The 22,060-nt window shown below is 36.7% G+C and overlaps 2 protein-coding genes across 3 annotated transcripts; both read left to right on the top strand.

Moving 5' to 3' along the window:
• The first annotated feature begins 712 nt into the window (after positions 1-712).
• Snurf (SNRPN upstream open reading frame) lies at positions 713-16,619 on the top strand. Of its 2 annotated transcripts, none has more exons than XM_026411933.2 (4): positions 713-822; positions 5,314-5,409; positions 12,779-12,943; positions 16,551-16,619. In XM_026411933.2, the coding sequence occupies exons 1-3, from the start codon at positions 809-811 to the stop codon at positions 12,882-12,884; spliced, it is 216 nt and encodes a 71-aa protein (XP_026267718.1). In that variant the 5' UTR covers positions 713-808; the 3' UTR covers positions 12,885-12,943; positions 16,551-16,619. The 2 variants fall into 2 exon arrangements, with proteins under 2 accessions (XP_026267718.1, XP_026267717.1); XM_026411932.2 differs by having other exon boundaries at positions 16,469-16,553.
• On the top strand, positions 16,531-21,346 carry LOC113199050 (small nuclear ribonucleoprotein-associated protein N). The gene is made up of 7 exons (XM_077799706.1): positions 16,531-16,619; positions 17,896-18,047; positions 18,927-19,038; positions 19,660-19,812; positions 20,475-20,613; positions 20,980-21,105; positions 21,217-21,346. The coding sequence occupies exons 1-7, from the start codon at positions 16,617-16,619 to the stop codon at positions 21,252-21,254; spliced, it is 723 nt and encodes a 240-aa protein (XP_077655832.1). The 5' UTR covers positions 16,531-16,616; the 3' UTR covers positions 21,255-21,346.
• Positions 21,347-22,060: the final 714 nt, after the last annotated feature.

Below are 22,060 nucleotides of genomic sequence, written 5' to 3'. Positions count from 1 at the left end.
TTCTGATTTTGGGGAATAATTTTGACAGTTTACAAAAGAAATATTAATTCAAAAAGGGGGGATAGTTTGCTAGATTTGAACAACATAGCATCTTTTTAGAGAGAGGAATATTTTCTTGTGGATAGTATTTCAAGAATCTGGCATATTTGTGTTGACTGTGGTTTTGCTTAATTTAACTTTTCTGAGGCAGTTTTGTTTACTGCATAGAGTAAAACCTGATAAAGACTGTAAGTCAGGATTATTTGGCTGTGACATCGGCAAAGGCTTCTTTGAAACCAAGGATTATTTCTTCACAGCTTTACACCTATTTTTAAAAAGCAGAAATACCTGGGCTGGGGTTGTGGCTCAGCGGTAGAGCACCCGCCTAGCATGTGCGAGGCACCGGGTTCCATCCATAGCACTACATAAAAATAAATAAAATAAGGGCATGTGTCCAATAACAGCTAAAAAATATTTTAAAAAAGCAGAAATACCTAATATTATAATCTTAAAATTAAAATAAATAAACAAAAATAGGCAAACAGATTCATTAATTTTAGATGTTTGTGGTTTTTGAAGTCCTTCAGTTAAGGCATCAGAGATGTGGATTATTGGGGCCCAATAACCAATGCACTCGGGTCATTCTGGTTTGAGAACGTGGGACCCTCTGCATTGCGGCAAATAGACACGCATGTGCAGCACTGGGGGGGAACTGGTGCGCATGCGCTGGCCGGAGGTGCAGTAAATCTGCGCTGCGGCAGTCTTGCGCAGAGCAGAGCGGCCCCTGGAGATGCCTGGCTCCTCGGCCTGAGGAGCGGTCAGCGACGCGATGGAGCGAGCAAGGTCAGCCGTTTTGGTGGCTTCTGTTATCTTGGGGAATTTTCATTTGTTGTTTACTAAATGGAGTACTGTACAAAACTGGAACTTCAGGGCCTTTAGCCCTTTGTTTTGGAGAACCAGATAGACACCTTTGGAGGCTTGGAATTTATCTCTTCTGTTCTTTGGTGTCGTGCCGCATTTTGCCGCATCCTCTCATCTGTAATGCCGCGACAGTTCCTTTCGTGGGTGAACCTTTACCTTTCAAATACAAGGCAGTTACAGTGGGTTGCCCGCGGTCTTGTGGGGGAATACTGAGGGTGACCGAGGACCGCTGAGGGTCCGCTGAGTTGTCCATGACCAGGGGTGGGGCTCACCGTTCGGCGCCATGAAGGAAAGGTATACAGTGCCTCTGAGTTTCGGGGACGGTATGCGGAGGTGACCATGCCGCGCTGGTCCATAGTACCGAGTGATTTAGCTTACGGGATAGGGCGAGGTTACTGTAGCGCGGATGGAAGTGGATGTACTGAGGGGACTACCGTGGTTTTAGGGAAGGAATTCAATGCCACATAGTTTGGGCGGTTGTCTGAGGGGACCCTGGTGCAGTTTGGGGGTTTATGCCAGGGTGACCGCGGAGTAGTTCTGGTAGGGGGTAATGCCGAGGTGAAGTTAGTGGGGGAGGGTACAGCAGGTATCTACGGGGCACTGGAGTATTCTGATTTGGCTTGTAACGGAGATGGTACAGCTATAGTTCAGCAGGTAATGCAGGGCCATTGGAGGGCTGGGGGCTCGAGGGTAGGTTGGAGAGCCCATATTGTTGTTGAGGCCAGCACGGTTTCTGATATGAGTGGGAAGAGTGGGGAAACAGTGGTGGATGTAGTGGGCGACATTGGGGTGCTCACAGTGGCAGTGGTAGTGTGGGGAACGTTCGTTGGTGTATATGGCAGTAATGGCAGGGCCTGCTGGGTGTCCGAAGTGACTGAGTGGGTCAGCAGAATGACCTCTGGTGTGGAGGGGGAGGGGGTGAGAGGACGGATGGTTGCAGACAGAAGTAGAGACTTTGAAGGAACATTAATTTCCACATGATCTTTGGCTGTTGTGCATTTTGATTTTTATGATTGTGCTTTTTGCTTTCTTAAGCTGCTGTGCCCCTACAATGAAGTGCTAGTTACAGAAATTTAGTTTGCTTTTCTCGTCTATTTTATTCCTTTATGATTTCTTCACTTAGGTGGCTAACGTGTAAGAAAGGGAAATGGCGTGCACAATTTAGTGTTGTGCATCTTCTGACATATGTGTGAGGTGATGCCACAGAGGCATTGTTTTTCATTGTTTTTACTTATCTTAATATAGTTTTCAAAGGCTATCTCAGGATTGGAAGAGGGTAATATTTTGCGTCACCGCCATTGTGCACTTTCCCAAAGATGGCCGCTGCTGCAGAGGCAATAGTCTGCGCAGGCGCAGCAGGGTGGGGCGGGTGGTCGCCCCCTCCTCATCATGTCACAGCAGGTATGGCACTGTTTACACCTGTTTTCTCATTTTTGCCCTGCTGAAATTTCAGCCATATGCTCTCGAAAGTGCTTGGGTGAGGTAGGAGAAATGTTGGGTGAGGTGTCCGCCCCCTCCCCAAAGTGCTGCAGTGAAGGGTGCGGGGTGCGCAGGCGCAGTGGGGAGGATAGCTATCTCTACCTGCCATGCGGTTGGTAGCAGAGAACATGGTTATGCAGCATCTGCTTGAAGAGGATAGAAGCCATCCCTTCACCTGGATGCTATAACAGCTGCTGTTTTACCTCACATTCCCTATTGTGTCGCAGTGGAGGGTGGGGGAAAGAAGGCAGGATTGCACATACTCAGAAGACTTGGCAGCAGGCGTGTCCCTACAGTACCACGGTAGGGGTGTGGTGGATGAAGGAGTGTGAAATGAAGGAGAGGTCAGGAATTTGCAGTCTCCACAGCTGTCCTGTGACCCTCCTTTTCTGTGCTGAAGTAGACTGGTGTGGTAAGGGTCTATAGGACATCAAATGTGCATCCACCAGAGTATCTGATGTGCTGCTTGAGGCAGCCTCTATCACTGGTGGAGATGTCAAATTTGTTTTCAAAGTCACCTTTTAATTTTTGTAGATTGTTCTTTTACTGTTTTGTATGGTCTAATTTCAAAGTGCATTCAGTAACCCCTTACACATTCCCCTTCCTTTTCCAGATTTGATAATTTAATAATTGCATCTACCATCAAGTGTAAATTGTTTAATCTTCTGATGTCCAATTTTTTGTCCACCAAAGAGATAATTTTATTAAAGTAGGGGAATCAGGAGCATGCCAAACATTGAATAATCTTGGGCTCCTATGATCTTACAGTTGTGTTTGTTAAAAGAGAAGAAAACAGAATCAGAAAAGTGGTGAGAACCCTATTGGTTTGGGGATGTGCATGGGATCAGAATCACTGCTCAAGACTATTGCCTGTAGAAGAATTTTTAAATTAAGCTTTTGATAATTTTTGAAGTTGGAACTACTGTGAAAATTTGATGAGAAAGAATAATGAACCAAATGATAGGATTATTATATACCATTACTTTTTAAAACCTTTTTTTCCTTTAGGGATTTTGTTTTCCTTTGTGCTTACCTTCATTTAATCATGTTTTTCATTTATCTTTGTTAAGCACTATGTCTGGTTTTCTTCAGTTGAAATTAAAAAGGCAAATCTAGTTAGCTTGAAAAGCTTTGTTATGGAGTTTTCTATGTTTAGTAGTTAGAAAAATAGAATATTGTGGGCAGTATTTATTATTTGATCATTTTTTGCTGGCTTGTAGGAAGATGTTGCTGCAGATATATTTTGGTTGAACTTCTGAGTCCTTTGACTCTTTATAAAAAACTGTGTAGGCTGGCCTGCCATTTTGTAGTCTTTGATTCTGACTTACCATCCCAATATGGCAGATCACTGGAAAGACCTCATCCTGTTTCAAGGCATCTGAAGATTTTTAGGTCTCTGATCCATTAGGCACTTTGCTGGGGCTTTTTGAAAAGGAGGAGTGCAATTCTTCAAGTGATTTAGATGAAGGAAGCTTGATTGAGGGAAAACTTGCTGTTCAAAGCAAGATGTTAGCTTAGATTATTTCCCTTTTCTATTTGATCAGTGTTTTATTACATTTTTATCTCTTATACCCACTGTCTTCTAATTGTTCATTTTTGTTTTCCAACAAATTTCACATTTAATATGGATAGCATTATAAATGTTTTATCTGTCACTATGTTGTTATTTAGCCATTTGTAGGGAGAATTATTATTATTATTTAAATTTTTTTTAGTTGTTGATAGACCTTTATTTTATTTATTTATATTTGATGCTGAGAATTGACTCCAGCGCCTCACATGCCAGGCAAGTGCACTACTGCTGAGCCACATAATCCTCCAGGGAGAATTATAAGTGCTGCCCTATCATGACAAAGGACAATAAAATTTTAATCTTATTTCTTTTGTATGGATCAGCACTATCTTTCCATCCACTTTTATGGCATGGAACTTGAGTAATTGTGCTGAAGATGACATCCTCTGAAACTGGTAAAAGTAGTATATATAAATTACCCCTTTTCTGTAGCAATTTCTGAGTACTAACTGGCCCAGAATTCTCCTTTTTCATAATTCTCTTTGTTTTGGAGGCATTGACCTTTCCTATATTAGGGAAGTGCAGATGGGAAGGATCTACTGTTAGCTATTTTTTTTTTTTTTGTGGTAGCAGGGATTGCATCCCCAGCCCCATTTTGTATTTTTCCTGTTAGCTAATTTTTAAAAATTCCTGAGGTCTTTATTGAATTTTAAAATATAAAGTATATCAAACATTTTTATAGGAAATGATATAATAATAAATTGTGGTATCCCATTAGTTTTTACTTTTCATTTTTTTAAAATATATTTTTGTAGTTATAGATGGACACAATGCCTTTATTTCCTTTGTTAATTTTTTTATGTGGTGCTAAGGATCGAACCCCATTGCCTCAAACATGCTAGGCAAGCACTTTGCCATTGAGCAATAGCCCCAGCCCAATAGGATTCATTTTGATATAACTGTGAAAGCATAGGATATATTTTTTTTTTCTAATTTAGGCTCCATTTTTTAAAAATAGACATTTTTCCCTTTAAACTTAATGTTCTATAATTTCACTATACAAAATGCTATTTATTATGATTTTAAAATATGCTTCCCAAGCCACTTTTGGAATTAGCTTTGCTATTTTTGGCCAGAAGAATGAGTATGGAGTGGTGATATGTTACTGAATGTGTGTGTGTGAGTATTTTTCTGTACAGATGAGTAAATATAAATGGAAGTGAATATGTCTTTCATTTCTTGATCTTTTCAAACCAGATTGTCTGTGATAGTCAAGATCCTGATTATTTGAAGGGTAAAGATCTTCTAATATTTTAGTTTTATTTTGTTTTAATTGGATTTTGGTCACTTTCATAAGTCAATCATGAGTTGCTTCATAAATTGATGAAGTCTACCAAATAATTCTTTTGTATCTATTTCAGGGATCGCTTACACCTGAGACGAACTACAGAACAGCACGTGCCAGAAGTGGAAGTCCAAGTCAAACGTAGAAGGACAGCCTCACTGAGCAATCAAGAGTGAGTACAGTCTGGGCTGAGAACCAACTGAGGTCAGAATCATGTTTTAGTTTAGAACAAAAATATCATGGAATGGAGAGACTAAAAATAAACAAAAAACACATGAATGTAATATAGATGATATGGTAAAATGGTGAGATTTATTGAACAGGTATTGATAGAACACCTGTCTAGTGTCCCTGAGACCCTAAGTCCTAGAACAGGATAAGGGTGTTGGGGCACTAAAGAGTCTCTTCTTCATTTTTTTGGTACCAAGGATTGAACCCAGGGACACTTAGCCACTGATCCACATCCGTAGCCCTTTTTGAAATATGTTATTTAGAGACAGGGTCTCACTAAGTTGCTTAGGGTCTCACTAAATTGTTGAGGCTGACTTTAAACTTGCAATCCTGCTGCCTCAATCTCCTGAGTCACTAGGATTACAGGTATGTGCCACTCTGCCCGGCCTAGAGAGTCTCATCTTAAAGCCACTATCGGGGCTGGGGCTGTGGCTCAAGCGGTAGCGCGCTCGCCTGGCATGTGTGCGGCCCAGGTTCGATCCTCAGCACCACATACAAACAAAGATGTTGTGTCCGCCGAAAACTAAAAAATAAATATTAAAATTCTCTCTCTCTCTCTCTCTCTCTCAAAAAAAAAAACCCACTATCAATTCATTTCCCTTCCCACTCCAGAGATAATTTTTAAGTACTTGGTATTTATCATTTCAGAATTCATCCTATACATGCTTATATGTCTGTTTGTATACATTGCGATTTGTGATTCTTTTCTGACAGTATGTCTTGGGGATCTTGCTATAGTGATATATGTAATTCTATATTATTTTATAGATTAGGGTTATTTTAATTATTAACCTACTTGATACTTATTTTGTTTGCATTCCTTGTCTTCTAACAGTGAGGATATGAACAATCATTCTAAAATGCAGTGTATAATAATTTATTTCCTTAACTGTAGTATTTTTTAAATTGTAGAAGGTAGGTAACAGTTAATGTCTTATTGTTGTTACGTAATCATTGTATATATGAAAGATTGTCAAAGGATTGCACATTTTATTTTATTTTTTACTTAGTAGGGCCACTGAGAAGTGAGCCCAGGGATTCTGTACCACTGAGCTACATCATTTTTTAAATTTTGAGACAGAGTCTTGCTAAGTTGCTGAGGGTCTTACTAAATCATGGAGGCTGGCCTTAAACTTGGAATCCCGTTGCCTCAGCTTCCCAGATCCCTGAGATTACAGGCGTATGCTGCCATGCCCAAAAGATTAGCACATTTGAAATTACTGGTGAGAATAAAGATTTCTCCATTTCTTCTAATTTTTAGGAATTAAAATTCTTTTTTGAGTGTGTTTTTATTTTTGAGTTTCTGGGGATTGGGCCTTGTTTATACTAGGCAAGTGCTCTACCACTGAGCTGCATCCCCAGCCCTTTTTAAACAATTTTTTGAAAGAGGGTCTTGCTAAGTTGTTTAGAACATCCCTAAGTTTCTGAGGCTGGCCTTGAATTTGGGATTATTCTTTCTCAGGCTCCCAAGTCCCTGGGATTACATGCCTGTGCCACTGTGCCTGGCTTATATATATATTTTTTTCATTTTGATACCAGTATCACTAACATTCCTAAACTGGCCTTGAACTTACAATTCTTCTACCTCAGCCTCCCTGCACCCGGGAGTGCTTCAACATAAAAACCTCCCTTTAATGCTCACCATCGCTAGCAGTCAGAGAAATGCAAATCAAAACCACCCTAAGATACCATCTCACTCCAGTAAGATTGGCAGCCATTAGGAAGTCAAACAACAATAAGTGCTGGAGAGGATGTGGGAAAAGGGCACTCTTGTTCATTGCTGGTGGGACTGCAAACTGGTGCAGCCAATTTGGAAAGCAGTATGGAGATTTCTTGGAAAGCTGGGAATGGAACCACCATTTGAACCAGCTATTCCCCTTCTCGGTCTATTCCCTAAAGACCTAATAAGAGCATGCTACAGGGACACTGCTACATCGATGTTCATAGCAGCTCAATTCACGATAGCAAGACTGTGGAATCAGCCTAGATGCCCTTCAATAGATGAATGGATAAAAAAAATGTGGCATTTATACACTATGGAGTATTACTCTGCATTAAAAAATGACAAAATCATAGAATTTGGAGGGAAATGGATGGCATTAGAGCAGATTATGCTAAGTGAAGCTAGTCAATCTTTAAAAAATAAATACCAAATGACTCCTTTGATATAAGGGAAGTAACCAAGGACAGGGTAGGGACGAAGAGCTTGAGAAGAAGATTTACATTAAACAGGGATGAGAGGTGGGAGGGAAAGGGAGTGAGAAGGGGAATCGCAAGGAAATGGAAGGCGATCCTCAGGGTTATACAAAATGACATATAAGAGGAAAGGAGGGGTAAGACAAGATAATACAAATGGAAGAAATGATCTACAGTAGAAGGGGTAGAGAGAGAAAAGGGGAGGGGAGGGGAATGGAGGGGGGATAGTAGAGAATAGGACAGACAGCAGAATACATCAGACACTAGAAAGGCAATATGTCAATCAGTGGAAGGTAACTGATGTGATTCAGCAATCTGTATACGGGGTAAAAGTGGGAGTTCATAACCCACTTGAATCAAACCGTGTAATATGATGTAATAAGAACTATGTAATATTTTGAAAGACCAATAATAAAAAAAAAGAAAAAAAAACAAAAACCTCCCTTTAACTTCCAAAGTTTTGAATGTTCCTAGAGTTTCCAGTAGAGTTTAGAGAGCTTGTGGTAGAGTTTATGGGGAAGGGCATCTGTTGAGGGAGGATCTTTTTAGTAAATGGAGTTCCATTGTGTTTGTTGTGTTTTGTTAAGAGTTTTTATTCTATACATTCTGAACCTAGATTAATACAAGTGATCTCATGCTCATCTTGTTTTGGGATGAAGTGGTCTTCTCCAGTTATCTGTCTGTCTTGTTCATATCTGTGGAAACAGTTTGATTTTGATGAAAACATAACTTGAGTTTTTCTGATATATACTGTGTATGTTATATATTAAACTTCATAGTCCTTCCTGTATTGGGGGCAGGATCTGAGATGAGTATTGAGTTAGGGAAATTGTATAATTTTCCAGTTCTCTTCATTCTTAGAGTAAATAGATTATGGAAATATATATGTAGGATTTTTTATTATATATAATATATATATGTATATATATATATATGTATATGACAGCGGAATGCATTGCAATCCATATTACACATATAGAGCACACTTTTTTCATCTCTGGTTGTATTAAAGCATATTCACACCAATTCATGTCTTCATACATGTACTTTGGATAATACCATCACATTCCACCATCATTTCTAATCCTCTACCCACTTCCTTCCTCTCCCATCCCTCTGCCTTATCTATAGTTCCTCTATTCCTCCATGCTCCCCCTCCCTACCCCACTATGAATCAGTCTTTTTATATCAGAGAAAAGATTTGGTATTTGTTTTTTTGGGGGATTGGCTAACTTCACTTAGCATTATCTTCTCTAACTCCATTCATTTACCTGAAAATGCCATGATTTTATTCTCTTTTACTGCAGAGTAAAATTCCATTGTGTATATATGCCACATTTTTTTATACATCAGTGACAAATCCTCTGAAAGGGAAATGAAGGAAACTACCCCATTTATAATAGCCTCAAAAAAAAAATTCGTAGGAATCGACAAAAGAGGTGAAAGACCTCTACAATGAAAACAGAACACTAAAGAAAGAAATTAAAGAAGACTTCAGAAGATGGAAAGATCTATCTTGCTCTTGGATAGACAGAATTAATATTATCAAAATGGCCATACTACTAAAAGAACTATACAGAATTAATGCAATTCTAATCAAAATACCAATGGCATTTCTCATAGAAATGGAAAAAGCAATCATGAAATTCATCTGGAAAAAATAAGAGACCCAGAATAGCTAAAGCAATCCTTAGCAAGTAGAGTAAAGCAGGTGGCATCACTATACCAGACCTTAAACTATACTACAGAGCAATAGTAACAAAAACAGCTTGGTATTGGCACCAGAACAGACTGATAGACCAATGGTACAGAGACTAACCCACAAAATTACAATTATCTTATATTTGACAAAGGTGCCAAAAACATACATTAGAGAAAAGAAAGCCTTTTCAACAAATGGTGCTGGGAAAACTGGAAGTTCATATGCAACAAAATGAAATGAAATCCCTATCTCTCACCATGCACAAAACTCAACTCAAAATGGATCAAGGACCTAGGAATTAAACCAGAGACCCTGTGTCTAAATGTAGGATTAATAGAATTTGTATCATGGTTTATATATAAGCTCAAAATTTCATAAGCCAGGTACTTGTATATTTTATTAAACTGAATCTTCATTGATATTTATCCAATTAATATCCTACCTTCTCCCAAACAATAAAGATGGGAGTCCATTCTGCCTAGAGGGATTCTATTGATTCCAGCCCTAAATAATTATCATTTTATTCATTCTAGAAAGTTCAATACAAAACTAAATAAAAATAGCACAAGATACAAACTAATGAGTATGAATAGAACTGTGCTGACTTTTGTTCCACTCGTGGAATTGATGGTAATTTTGTCTTTCATTAGATATGTCACCACATCATCTCTTGTTCTTGGGATAATATCTTCCCTGTTGATATATTTTCAGTTTGAGGTAATTAGGGTTGGAGAGTCATCTTTATCTATTTTAGGTATACCTTCAAATGTATTTCCTGATTAATATTCTGCTTTTTGTGATGTGTAATGCTATATAGCCTGCATCTTGTTTTCTCATTTTTTTTAAAGAGAGAGAGAATTTTTAATATTTATTTTTTTTTTAGTTTTTGGTGGACACAACATCTTTGTATGTGGTGCTGAGGATTGAACCCGGGCTGCACACATGCCAGGCGAGCATGCTACCACTTGAGCCACATCCCCAGCCCCTTGTTTTCTCATTCTTAACCTCAGTTGTCTTTAGGTTCCCAGAGTTAACCAAGGAAGATACTTAATAGGAAATTCTCTTAATTCAAGTTTCAAGAAGCAAAGTTGTTTTTTTTCCTTCTTCCTGCAACAGTTTTAGGATTTTGTTAGACCAGAGAACTGGTTGCTTTTTGGCAACAGTGAGATTGAGATGAGGAATACTTAGATTATTTATTATTCAGACCTGGGCATATAGCTCAGTGATAAAATGCTTGCCTAACATGCATCTCCCAGCACTGGTAGGGTAGATTTTATTATTTGGTGATTGGGGTAGGAAAATTTAAATGTAACTGAGGCCAACTAACTTGAATTATTGCACACATCACAGATATTAATATTCTCTCCATTTGATTGTCCTTAATTCACACATTAGCCCATAAGCTGCAGGGTTCCCATGCTATGATACATCTGATCCAGCTAGCTTGTGAATCTGTGATTCCCAGTGTGCTTTCAGATTTGATTATTTGGGAAAATGTCTCAGAACTTAAAAATAAAACATAACACACAAATACCTCTCTCTATATATGTGTACATATTCTTTATATGTATATCTGTGTGATTTTGTAAAAAAATGTTATGGGGATTTAACCCAGAGCCTTATGCATGCTAGGCAAACACTACAACTTAGTACAAGATTTATAAAACTTACAAATGAATGTAGGTCAAGGTCTGAGAGGGTCTCAAACATAAAGCTACATTCTTTCAGGATGTACTCTGTATGTTAGTAGATAAAACCCATTAGAAAACATAACAGAACTTCAGAAATCTACTGTTGTGTTGGGGTTTCATTATGTAGACAAAATTAACTGAAACATTGGTCATGTGATTGAAATCAGTCTTTAGGTTCCATCCTATCCTAGGAAGTCAGGTTCCGAAGCCTTCTCTTTAATATTTGTTTGTTTTTTCTTGGGCCTGGCCATATCCCAATCTGAATTATCTCACTAGCATAAACCACCAAGAACAATAAAGATATTTCTATCTTTTTGTAAATTCCAAGGAGTTAGATGTGACTTCCTGATAACCTGGGACAGAGGCCAGCTAATTTTATGTATGTATGTATGTATGTATGTGCTGGGGATTGAATCTAGGGTCTCTTTGCCACTGAATTACATCCTTAGTCCTTTTTATTATTTATCCCAAGTTGCTGAGGGTCTTGCCAAGGTACTTCTCAGTCTAGTCTTGAGCTTATGACTCTCATCCTCCCTAAGTCGCTAGAATTACATGTCTATGCCATGGCACCTGACTTAAATTCTTTATTATTTAACAGCATGTTTAACACACAATGGAAAATATATAGAAAAAAGTGGAAACCTGTACCAGTCTCATTTCCAAATCCAGTGCTATTAAATATTTTCAAATATATTTTATCATTTTTCCCCTTACCAACAGGGTAAAATTGCTAATATCAATAGCAGACCTTTCCTGATCAGCAAACTATAATTTCCTTTATTTATTGTGTGTGTGTGTGTGTGTGTGTGTGTGTCTGTGTGTGTGTGTGTGTGAGAGAGAGAGAGAGAGAGAGAGAGAGAGAGAGAGAGAGAGAGAGAGACAACAAGCATGTGCACATGCTGAGGATCGAACCTAGAGTACTTTACCACTGTGCTGCATCTCCTTTGTTTTTGATATTTATTGTGGGCTTTGCTAAGCTGTTGAGACTGGGCTTGATTTTGTGGTCCTCCTATCTTGACCTCCAGAGTTGGGATTATAGGACTGTACCACCATGGCCATCTCTTTCTTATTAGATTCACAGCAAGGTTACTGTCCCACAGGGTGTATGGAGGGTTTTCTTATAGAATTCCCTGCTTACTAGTACAGATGGTTGAATCACATAGTTTGAAAGCCCTCAAATCTCATGGACTCTGCAAGTTATTAGGTATTTATTTATGAAGAAAATGCTTCAGATGAGACAGCCTTTATGCATCATTAATGTATGCTAAGCAAATACCCTCACTCTATTGCAGGGGAGTAAGCATTTTAGAATAATTGGAAATTGAATGATAGATATGGTACTAATAGTATTTCTACAGGAGTAATAGTTCTTAGTTTTATAGTTCTTTGAAAATATTTCCAGATTGGGTAAGTATCTGCTAGTTTCTTGCACATACTTATGTGTCAAGATTTTGTGTTTTGTGTTAATAGTTAACTTACTAGGTAAAAATGGTCTATTCTGAACATAAAGGAGAACCTTCGTAAGTTTAAGGGTCTTTGTGTTTTATTTCATATAATTGCACATGGACAAAAATCTTATTAATAAGATGTATCTTGTATGTGTATTTATATTTATATGTGTGTGTATGTATATATATATATATATACACATATATAGATATAATATATATATATGAATATAAATATAGATAGAAAATATATATATTGTGTTCTTTTAATAGGTGTCATTTGTACCCAAGGCGTTCTCAGCAGCAACAAGTACCTGTGGTGGATTTTCAGGCGGAACTGAGACAGGCCTTCTTAGCTGAGACACCAAGAGGTGGTTAAAGCAATACTGGAACATCAAGCTAGCTGATTTCAAGAGAAACAAACAAACAAAAAACCAGGTTAGAGCTGATACTGTAATGATCAGTGTCATAAAATAAGCACATTGTATGACATTTAAAACAATAGAAGTTTAAACTTACTGTCCCTCCCCTGATATTTTGACATGTTTTTGTGTCACTTCCAAACATTTCATAGTGCATGCTTTTCAGAAAGTTTTATTCATATTTTATTTTGCATTGATTATCAACTTTATATGAAAAATTTTTATGAATGGGCATTAAATATCTTAGTGAATGTTTTATTTATTCATGTTTTAGTTGTCAAATAGACCTTTATTTATTTATATGTGGTGCTGAGAATTGAACACAGTGCCTCATACATGCCAGGCAAGTGTGCTACCGCTGAGCCACAGCCTCAGCCCCTAGTGAATGTTTTATAATTACATTTTGTGATAGACTTCATTTTTGTGTGTGTGTGTCTAGTTTTAAAGTATTTACTGTTTTAATTTTTTAACCTTCCAAATGTAGTATGTCACTTTTCACTTTGACCAATTTTGGCATAAATGAAAGTTGTAAATACATCACACATTCATTAGCAATGAGTGTTAAGAGAATCTAAGTATTTTCCTATGCTTATTAACTAATTTTTTTATTTTTCAATTATAGTTCTTTTTTTAATATATTTTTTAGTTGTAGTTGGACACAATGTCCTTATTTTATTTTTATGTAGTGCTGAGGATCGAACCCAGGGCCTTGCACATGCTAGGCGAGTGCTCTACCACTGAGCCATAACCCCAGTCCCCCTAATTATTTATTTTTTATTGTCTTTTTCTCACTTTCATGTTTTCTCTAATGTATTTCTTCTTGGAATCAGCAATGTAACAAAGATACTATCCATAATTTCTCAATGTAGTGAATATTTATTTAGTTTGTATTTTTTGTTGGTTGCTCACTTTTTTAAAATTTAAATTTAAATATTTTAGTTGTAGGTGAACACAATATCTTTACTTTTATTTATTTGGTGCTGAGGATCGAACCCAGGACCTCACACATGTGAGATGAGTGCTCTACCGCTGAACCATAGCTCCAGCTCTTGCTCACTTTTTTTAATAGGAAAAAAGACATTCCAAATTTGATATTGATTTAGTATTCTGTTTTATTTTGCAATTATTTTCTGTTTCAACATTACAATGCCCAAATTCCTAGGATTTACTTGTACATTCAAACATGCACACATACATGCTCAGTTATTTAATTATTATTTGTTTAGAAAATAAAACTTTAGAAGAAAAGGGTTTTATTGATTAATTCTCTGTAGATTTTATTTTTGTTTTTTGAAATGTTACTCTTCAACATCTTCAACATGAGTTAACACGGATTGTTTATAGCCATCATTTTGAACTGAGATCTGAAGAGACAGCTTTTCTGAGAAATCATTTCATTGAATCCTTTATACCCAACATTTTGTAATAATTACATAGACTTGTAAATAAATACTGGAATCTGATCACTGTCCCCAACTGTTCTTCAGAGTAAAGGCATTTTTCAATGAGCAGGTGTCCACAGATTAAATTTTTTTAACCCAGCAATTTTTTTGGCTACCCAGGTGTATATGAAACAAATTAATTTGAATTTGACATTTGTTACTGCCTTCTGTGTATCTCAAGATGTGTTTGCAAATATTCTAGAGTCTAAAACATGAAATCTGAAACACTTTTGGACTTTTGGTAGCAAACATTTTGGATGAGAGCTATTCAACCAGGAGTTCCTTTATATTTTATTTTTTAAATTTTTTGTAGTTGTAGAGGGACAGGATGCCTTTATGTGGTTTATTTTTATGTGGTGCTGAGGATCAAACCCAGCGCTTCACATATGCTAGGCAAGTGCACTGTCAGTGAGCTACAGCCCCAGCCCTTTATTTTTAAATTAATTAATTAGTTAATTAATTTTTTAGTGGTGTTGGGGATTGAACCCAGGGCCTTGTGCATGCAAGGCAAGCATTCTACCAACTGAGCTATATCCCCAACCCACGCTTTATATTTTATTTAAAAAAATTTTTGCATACTGGAGATTGAACCCAGAGACTCAACCCAGACAAGTGCTCTACCTCTGAGTTATGTTCCTGCTACTTTTTTCAAAATTCTGACATGGAGTGTACCTAAAGTATTCAGGCTGACCTCTAATTTTCCTTATTCCTCAGCCTCTGGAGTAGCTTGGATTACAGGCTTGTGCTACTATGTCTGACCACAGGTACATTTTTGGCATCTGAATGTGTAATAACATTAATTATCCTAGTGCAGAGCGTAGAGTATAAATTTAGTGAAAATTTTATTTCTTCTTTAAACTATTTTTTTTTTGTAGTACGATTCCTAAATTTTATGTCATCACTTTTAAGGGCATCTGAGGAAGCGTTTAGTAACATGAAAACATACTTAGGTTCTCATACTTCCTTTGGGTACTTTTTTTTTTTTTTTTAAGAGAGTGAGAGAGGAGAGAGAGAGAGAGAGAGAGAGAGAGAGAGAGAGAGAGAGAGAGAGAGAGAGAATTTTTAATATTTATTTTTTAATTCTCGGCGGACACAACATCTTTGTTGGTATGTGGTGCTGAGGATCGAACCCGGGCCGCACGCATGCCAGGCGAGCGTGCTACCGCTTGAGCCACATCCCCAGCCCCCTTTGGGTATTTTTTGTCATTAAATAAAAGTTTTGAAGGAAATATTTTTGCATGTGTATGCTTGCCATCTATTATTTATTTATTTTCATGATGAGGTAGGGTCTTGATAAGTTGCCAAGGTTGGATTTAAATCTACAATCCTCCCACCTCAGCCTCCCATATTGTGGGGATTATAGGCATGTTCCACTGTACCCTGGTCATGTGGTTTTAATTCACATTGTTTTGTAGATGAATATGTCCCATTTGTATTTTCTCCTGTTATGTCATTGGTAATCATATTTTGTACATTTTTCTGTAGAGAGTCTCAAGTTTATGATGATTTCAAAGTTTATATTTTATAAAAGTTTGACCTTGCTATGATGATTGATCTTAGGTGGTTTACCTTGCTTTTATGTCCTTTCATTTGAGAAAGATACACAGTGACTACTCATCTATCATATGATGTGAAGCTGCTGTTTTACTTTGCAATTATTATGGTCAATAGTTTGAGACCCTGTACTGTACTGGCTATAACTGACTACATAGGAAGTCTTAAGCAGATTCATATTATTTGGTGAAGAAAGATTACCTAATATCATTTGGAACAGGATTTAGGGGAAAGAAAGAGAACCTTGCAGTTGAAAATTGAATAAATTCAGGAATAATTGAGATATTGATATAAATTTTGGAATTGGGAATTCATGCTTACTTGGAACATTTAAGAATTAGAAGGTAAAATAAATGAGTTTTATTTCTCTAGGTGTGTCAAATGTGAGAGTTAAGATGAGGGAATACTGAAATTTGTTAGACTCTTGCTATGGCAGCGTGAGAGGAGGGATGTTTTGAATGTGTGTTGCAGTGATTTTAGTGCAGAATTAACTTGTTTAAAATATGATATGTTGCAGTGCAGCTATAACATGCTTTCCTCTGCAGGCTCTGTCTACTATTTATGAAGCTTCTGCCCAGCTTGCATTGTTTATAAGAGAACCTTCATCATACCTTTATCTGTACCAAGCCTTCCCTTAGGTATTAAGGATCCCCAGATTTTATTTTTGACATCGGCTTTGGTGGAACAGCAATCATGGTAAGATGTACATTAAAGTACAGGGGTGGTAAGATGCTATAAGGGCCCAAAATAATAGTTTCCCAAGGTGTGAGGAGCTTTGGGTTTTAAAAGTTAGGAAAGAGAATATATCCATAGACGTATTCTTATTGTATTAAAAAAAAACTGGAGATGAGAAATGTCTGGTTCCTATTATTGGTTGGTTGTACAAGTTATACAAATCATGCTGAAAAGAGAAAGATAACTTATGATGTAAGAAAATACAGAAGTAGTTTTTGGTGATCATTGCTGTTTTAAGGAACCATCTTGCCCATTGGTGACTCTTAATTTCTGAAGACTTACAGACTACTTAGGAAAGTTTTTTCTCCTTTTTTTAAAGTATAGAGATTGATCTCAGAGATTGATCACCAGCCCATTAATTTTTTTTAACTTTTTTTGTTTTAAGGACTGTCTGGCTAAGTTGCTGAGGCTGGCCTTAAAATTGCAGTCATTCTGCCTCAGCCTTCCAAGTTGCTGGGACAAAAGAATCAGTTGGTTAATATAGATGAAAATTATCTGGATAGAGTATCATAATAAAAACTTCATGATTCTGAAAATATAGAGCATGCATTCTCCAAGAGTATCAAAATTGGTTCTTGACGTATCAAAAAAAATAAACATTCTATATTGTTTTATAATACCACAAAGAATCACATTATATTAATATAGGGAGATCATGACTCTATATTAAAATCTCACATGGGAGGGTTACTGTGATAAATATCTAAAATGGTGCTGTAGGGGAACAAAAACGAAAGAAAATGTGGAGAAACAAGAATTTGGAAGTTCTGAATATTGTTGTAGGTGTTATGGATCTGAATGTCTTTACAAAGCTAAGAAATACTATGCATTATGCTTTAGTTAGGTTGATGGGATTTGTAGTTTTATTTTAGGTATAGATTTGTTCAGGGTAAAACAAACAGTTTATAAAATCAAATGATCAGAAAAAAGGTAGTATTTGGGAAGGGTAGAGAGATTATAGTTCTAAAAGGTAACCAACTGTGAGCTGAGGGATTTCAGAAAAAAATATAATGAGTAATGATGGGAAAACTGCCTAAAATTTTAAGAAGTAAAGGTTTTCTTAGAAGAATCTAGTGGTCCTGGGTCAAAATTTGGTCTAGTATATTTAGTGAGAGAGAAGAAATGATGCAGAAAAGGCTTGGAAGAGGACTTGTTAAGGAAACCAGATTTGGATTGATATGGGAGCAGGCAAGAAATGAGACAAATTGACTATTGACATTCCTTTTAATAATTCCAGACTGTGGGCAAGAGTAGCAAGATGCTGCAGCACATTGACTATAGAATGAGATGTATCTTGCAAGATGGCCGAATCTTCATTGGCACCTTTAAGGCTTTTGACAAGCATATGAATTTGATCCTCTGTGATTGTGATGAGTTCAGGAAAATCAAGTAAGTCTGAGGATTGGGTAACAGTTGGAAGCAAAAGCAGTGAAAATCCAAGGGCAGAGCTAAAGTAGAGTTTATAAAGGGTGACTTTCATGTAGAGAAACTATAGCAGGGCCAGTCTATTGTCTAATCTCTTAATGTCATGTCTGACTTGGGTTAGAGCTTTAAAGGCATTGCATCCAATGTATTAGTGTAAATTTGCAAAAACAATCATGCATTACTGAGAATAAAACAGCACAATATGATTGAAATATCAAATTATATGTATTTCAAAAAATTAGAAGTATTAATTGACTGTCCTCTGTGACAGTCTTACATTGAAGGAGAGAAAATAATTGTCCATGGTTTGGAAATTGTGTTATGAATACCATTTGGTATCCTTTCTCTCTATTACTGTTTCTTTTATTTCAGTTTTGTATTCAAGATTTATTTAGTTAAAAGTGATTTTAAAAATTTATTTTCCATTTCTTTAATGTTTTCTTAGTTGTTGATAGACATTTATTTTATTTATTTATTTTAGGTAAGCACTGTACCACTGAGCCACTACCCCAGTCCTATTTTCCATTTTAATGTGGAAATAGAGTTGAAAATTTTGCCTACCTTAAAAGGCTAAGTCTCATAATTTCCATCTGTATTTTACAAAAGTAATTCACTTTTTGTAATATTTGTGTAATATCCAGGAAATATTCTGGAAAGGACAATAGTTAAAATAGGAAAGGAGCTTTGCTATTTATATATGTAAATTGAGTCTGAATGTTTCATATAGGGAATAACTTAAGTGAGAATCTTGGCATTAGTTTTTGTCTTATTTAGTACTTGTGTTTAATGAATAATTTGAGGATTGCTAAAATTTCTCTCACTAAAATTTCTTCTTATTCATAGGCCAAAGAATGCAAAGCAGCCAGAGCGTGAAGAAAAGCGGGTTTTAGGTCTGGTGTTGCTGCGTGGGGAGAACTTGGTATCCATGACTGTGGAGGGACCACCCCCTAAAGATGTAAGGAAGATGCAGGGCAGGACAGAGCTCTTTAAAATTTTGTCTTTGAAAGTAATTTTTTGTTGTTTTATTCTTTTTTTTTTATTGGTTGTTCACAACATTACAAAGCTCTTGACATCTCATATTTCATACATTAGAATCTCTTCTCTCTCTACCCCATCTACTGTAATTCATTTTGTTGTTTTATTCTTAATTGGTATATAAAAGGAAATAATTTAAATATGGGAGAATATTGTATTCTTTGAGATGGCTGAAATTGGGGGACCAGGGAAGCACAATATAGTATACTTTTGTCAAATGTGTTCAGAACTTGATGCTAGCTAATATTTGAACTTTTATGAATTAAAAGTTTTCTGATGGGTTACTTTATGTGCTGGGTTACCTAGGTAATCATGGGAGTTGTCGATTTATTTCCACATGGTATGTGTCCTAACAATTTGAAAAATATATATGTGGAGAATTATCTCCATGGTATATATACTCATTTTTTTCCATTTGAGTGCTGAAATTAATGTTAGGTGGGTGGCCTGGGAACATAGTGGGTAAAACTGGTTTTTGTATAAAAGTGCTGAGAACTTGAGTAAGTCATTCAGTTCTACATTATAAATTTTCTTATTTCAGACTGGTATTGCTCGGGTGCCACTTGCTGGAGCTGCAGGAGGTCCTGGGGTTGGGAGGGCAGCTGGCAGAGGAGTACCAGCTGGTGTACCAATTCCCCAGGCTCCTGCTGGATTAGCAGGCCCTGTCAGAGGAGTTGGAGGTCCATCCCAGCAGGTGGGTAACAAGGAAAGGGTTTTAGCTTAATGGGGAAATGTGAGTAGATCCCTGGATTGAGGATATTTAAAAATGTGTATTTGTTTAAGCAGTATATGTTATAGAATATAACATAAATATAAAAGCAAGGTAATAAAACTAGTTATTTAAAATGGTTACTGGGTATTTAAAGCCACCTTGTTAGGAGTAAAACTATTATTTGCTTATTCACAAAAATACGAATGTACATGTCAGATTTGGAAAAAAGAGAAGAATAGCTGCTTTGATATGTCATAATACCAAGATTTTTAAAAAATATTTTTTATTTGTTGATGGACCTTTATTTATTTATATGCAGTGCTGAGAATTGAACCTAGTTCCTCACACATGCTAGGCAAGTCCTCTACCACTGAGCTACAACCCCAGCCCATAATACCAAGATTAAAAAAAAATGCAGAACTCAGGATGGGCTGTATCTCAGTGGTAGAGCATGCACTTGACATGTGATTAAGCCCTTGGATTTCATTCCCAGTGCTGCAAAAATAAAATATGAATGAGACAAGTATAAAATTGCAGTAATTATTTAGCATTTAAGAGGACATACCTAATATTTATTTTCTGTGTTTAAAAATGTGAGCATGTTTCTTCTCATTTTTATTGTCTTCCTGGCTCTGCCCTCTCAGGTAATGACTCCACAAGGAAGAGGTACTGTAGCAGCTGCTGCTGTTGCTGCTACTGCCAGCATTGCTGGAGCCCCAACACAGTACCCACCAGGACGGGGGACTCCACCCCCACCTGTAGGCAGAGCAACCCCACCACCAGGTATGGGATTTGTGAAAAAGAATAATTTGTATCTCCAAGAGTTCATATGCCATTATCTAAGTCAGTTTGAGACAACAACAACAACTGACTTAGATAATGGATTCAGACACAACCTAAGTATGCTCAATTAGAGATTTTGGGAGTATATAATTAGTTTTTAATGAAAGAGTAGGAATTCTTTTTGAATTGGAGATGGCAAACAAGAGCAATATTTAAAAAGAAATTATTTGATCCTCACTGTCTGCTGCTTTTCCCTCTTTCTTTCTGGATTGAACCCAGCTCATTTCTTCTCATTACTTTGGGCTGAAGTCTAACTTTCCTGAGCCAACTTATAAGGTCTTTATTTCTGAATTGTTTTCTTTGTAGGCATCATGGCTCCTCCACCTGGTATGAGACCACCTATGGGCCCACCAATTGGGCTTCCCCCTGCTCGAGGGACGCCAATAGGCATGCCTCCTCCTGGAATGAGGCCCCCACCACCAGGAATTAGAGGTGAATTGGGATTATAGGAGCTTGAGAGTGGCAGCCAGGGCTTTGAATGCATATATATATATTATTTTTCTGACTATTTCATTGAATTTTGTTTTATTTTTTGTTTTCCAGGTCCACCTCCCCCAGGAATGCGTCCACCAAGACCCTAGAATACTGTTGATTCATCTAAGTCACCTTTATCCCTGCTCTGCGTCTTGTGAATTGTGTAGATTGTTTGTGAGCTTTTTGTCCCCTTTCTGCATTAATAATAGACAATAAATGCATAGAGCAATTAAACCATGAGATACTTGTATATTTTTTCTTTGCCTATTTATATTGGTGAGGTCAGAGTGAAAACATTTTTTCTGGTATTGAATCCTATTAAGGAATTTATTCAAAATACTTTTTAAGGTAAAATGATTGTGCTATTTGTTTCTGCTTTCTGACTTTCTTCTACTTTGTGCATGACCAGTGTTGATTGATAACATTTGCAGATAGGAAACTCATGAAACAGGGGCTTTAAGTTGTTATGAATTCATAAATAGTCTTCTGCTTTTTACTTTACTATGTTACAATATCTAAAATAAAGTAGAGATGAATGCAAGGCCTTGTAAGGATACAATATTTACTGAAGGAAATTGTGCCACTGACTTGGACTCTGTGCTCATTAATTTCAATTATTTGCAACAAGAGATAGCCTTTCCTTGGAAATTTACCTTAGTTAATCAATTTTTACAGTATCCTGAAATCAGAATAGAAGATCTGATCCTGTTGTCTCAAACTGACTTAGGTAAACATTGTCTACCTGCATGTAAGTATTCATTTATAAAATATTAAATGAAGGGCAGACTGTTGTTATAGGGAGACAGATTTGCAATTCGAGATAATTAAGTTGTATTAAAATGTAAAAAGGACACTTTGTAAATTACACACTAAAATTTATATTTCAATATTCCTAACCATATCAATAGTGATG

Source organism: Urocitellus parryii, chromosome 6 (genome assembly GCF_045843805.1).
Source record: "Urocitellus parryii isolate mUroPar1 chromosome 6, mUroPar1.hap1, whole genome shotgun sequence".
Taxonomy (NCBI): domain Eukaryota; kingdom Metazoa; phylum Chordata; class Mammalia; order Rodentia; family Sciuridae; genus Urocitellus; species Urocitellus parryii.
The sequence above is the reverse complement of the archived record's forward strand: the minus strand, read 5'-3'. Positions and strand labels throughout refer to the sequence as shown.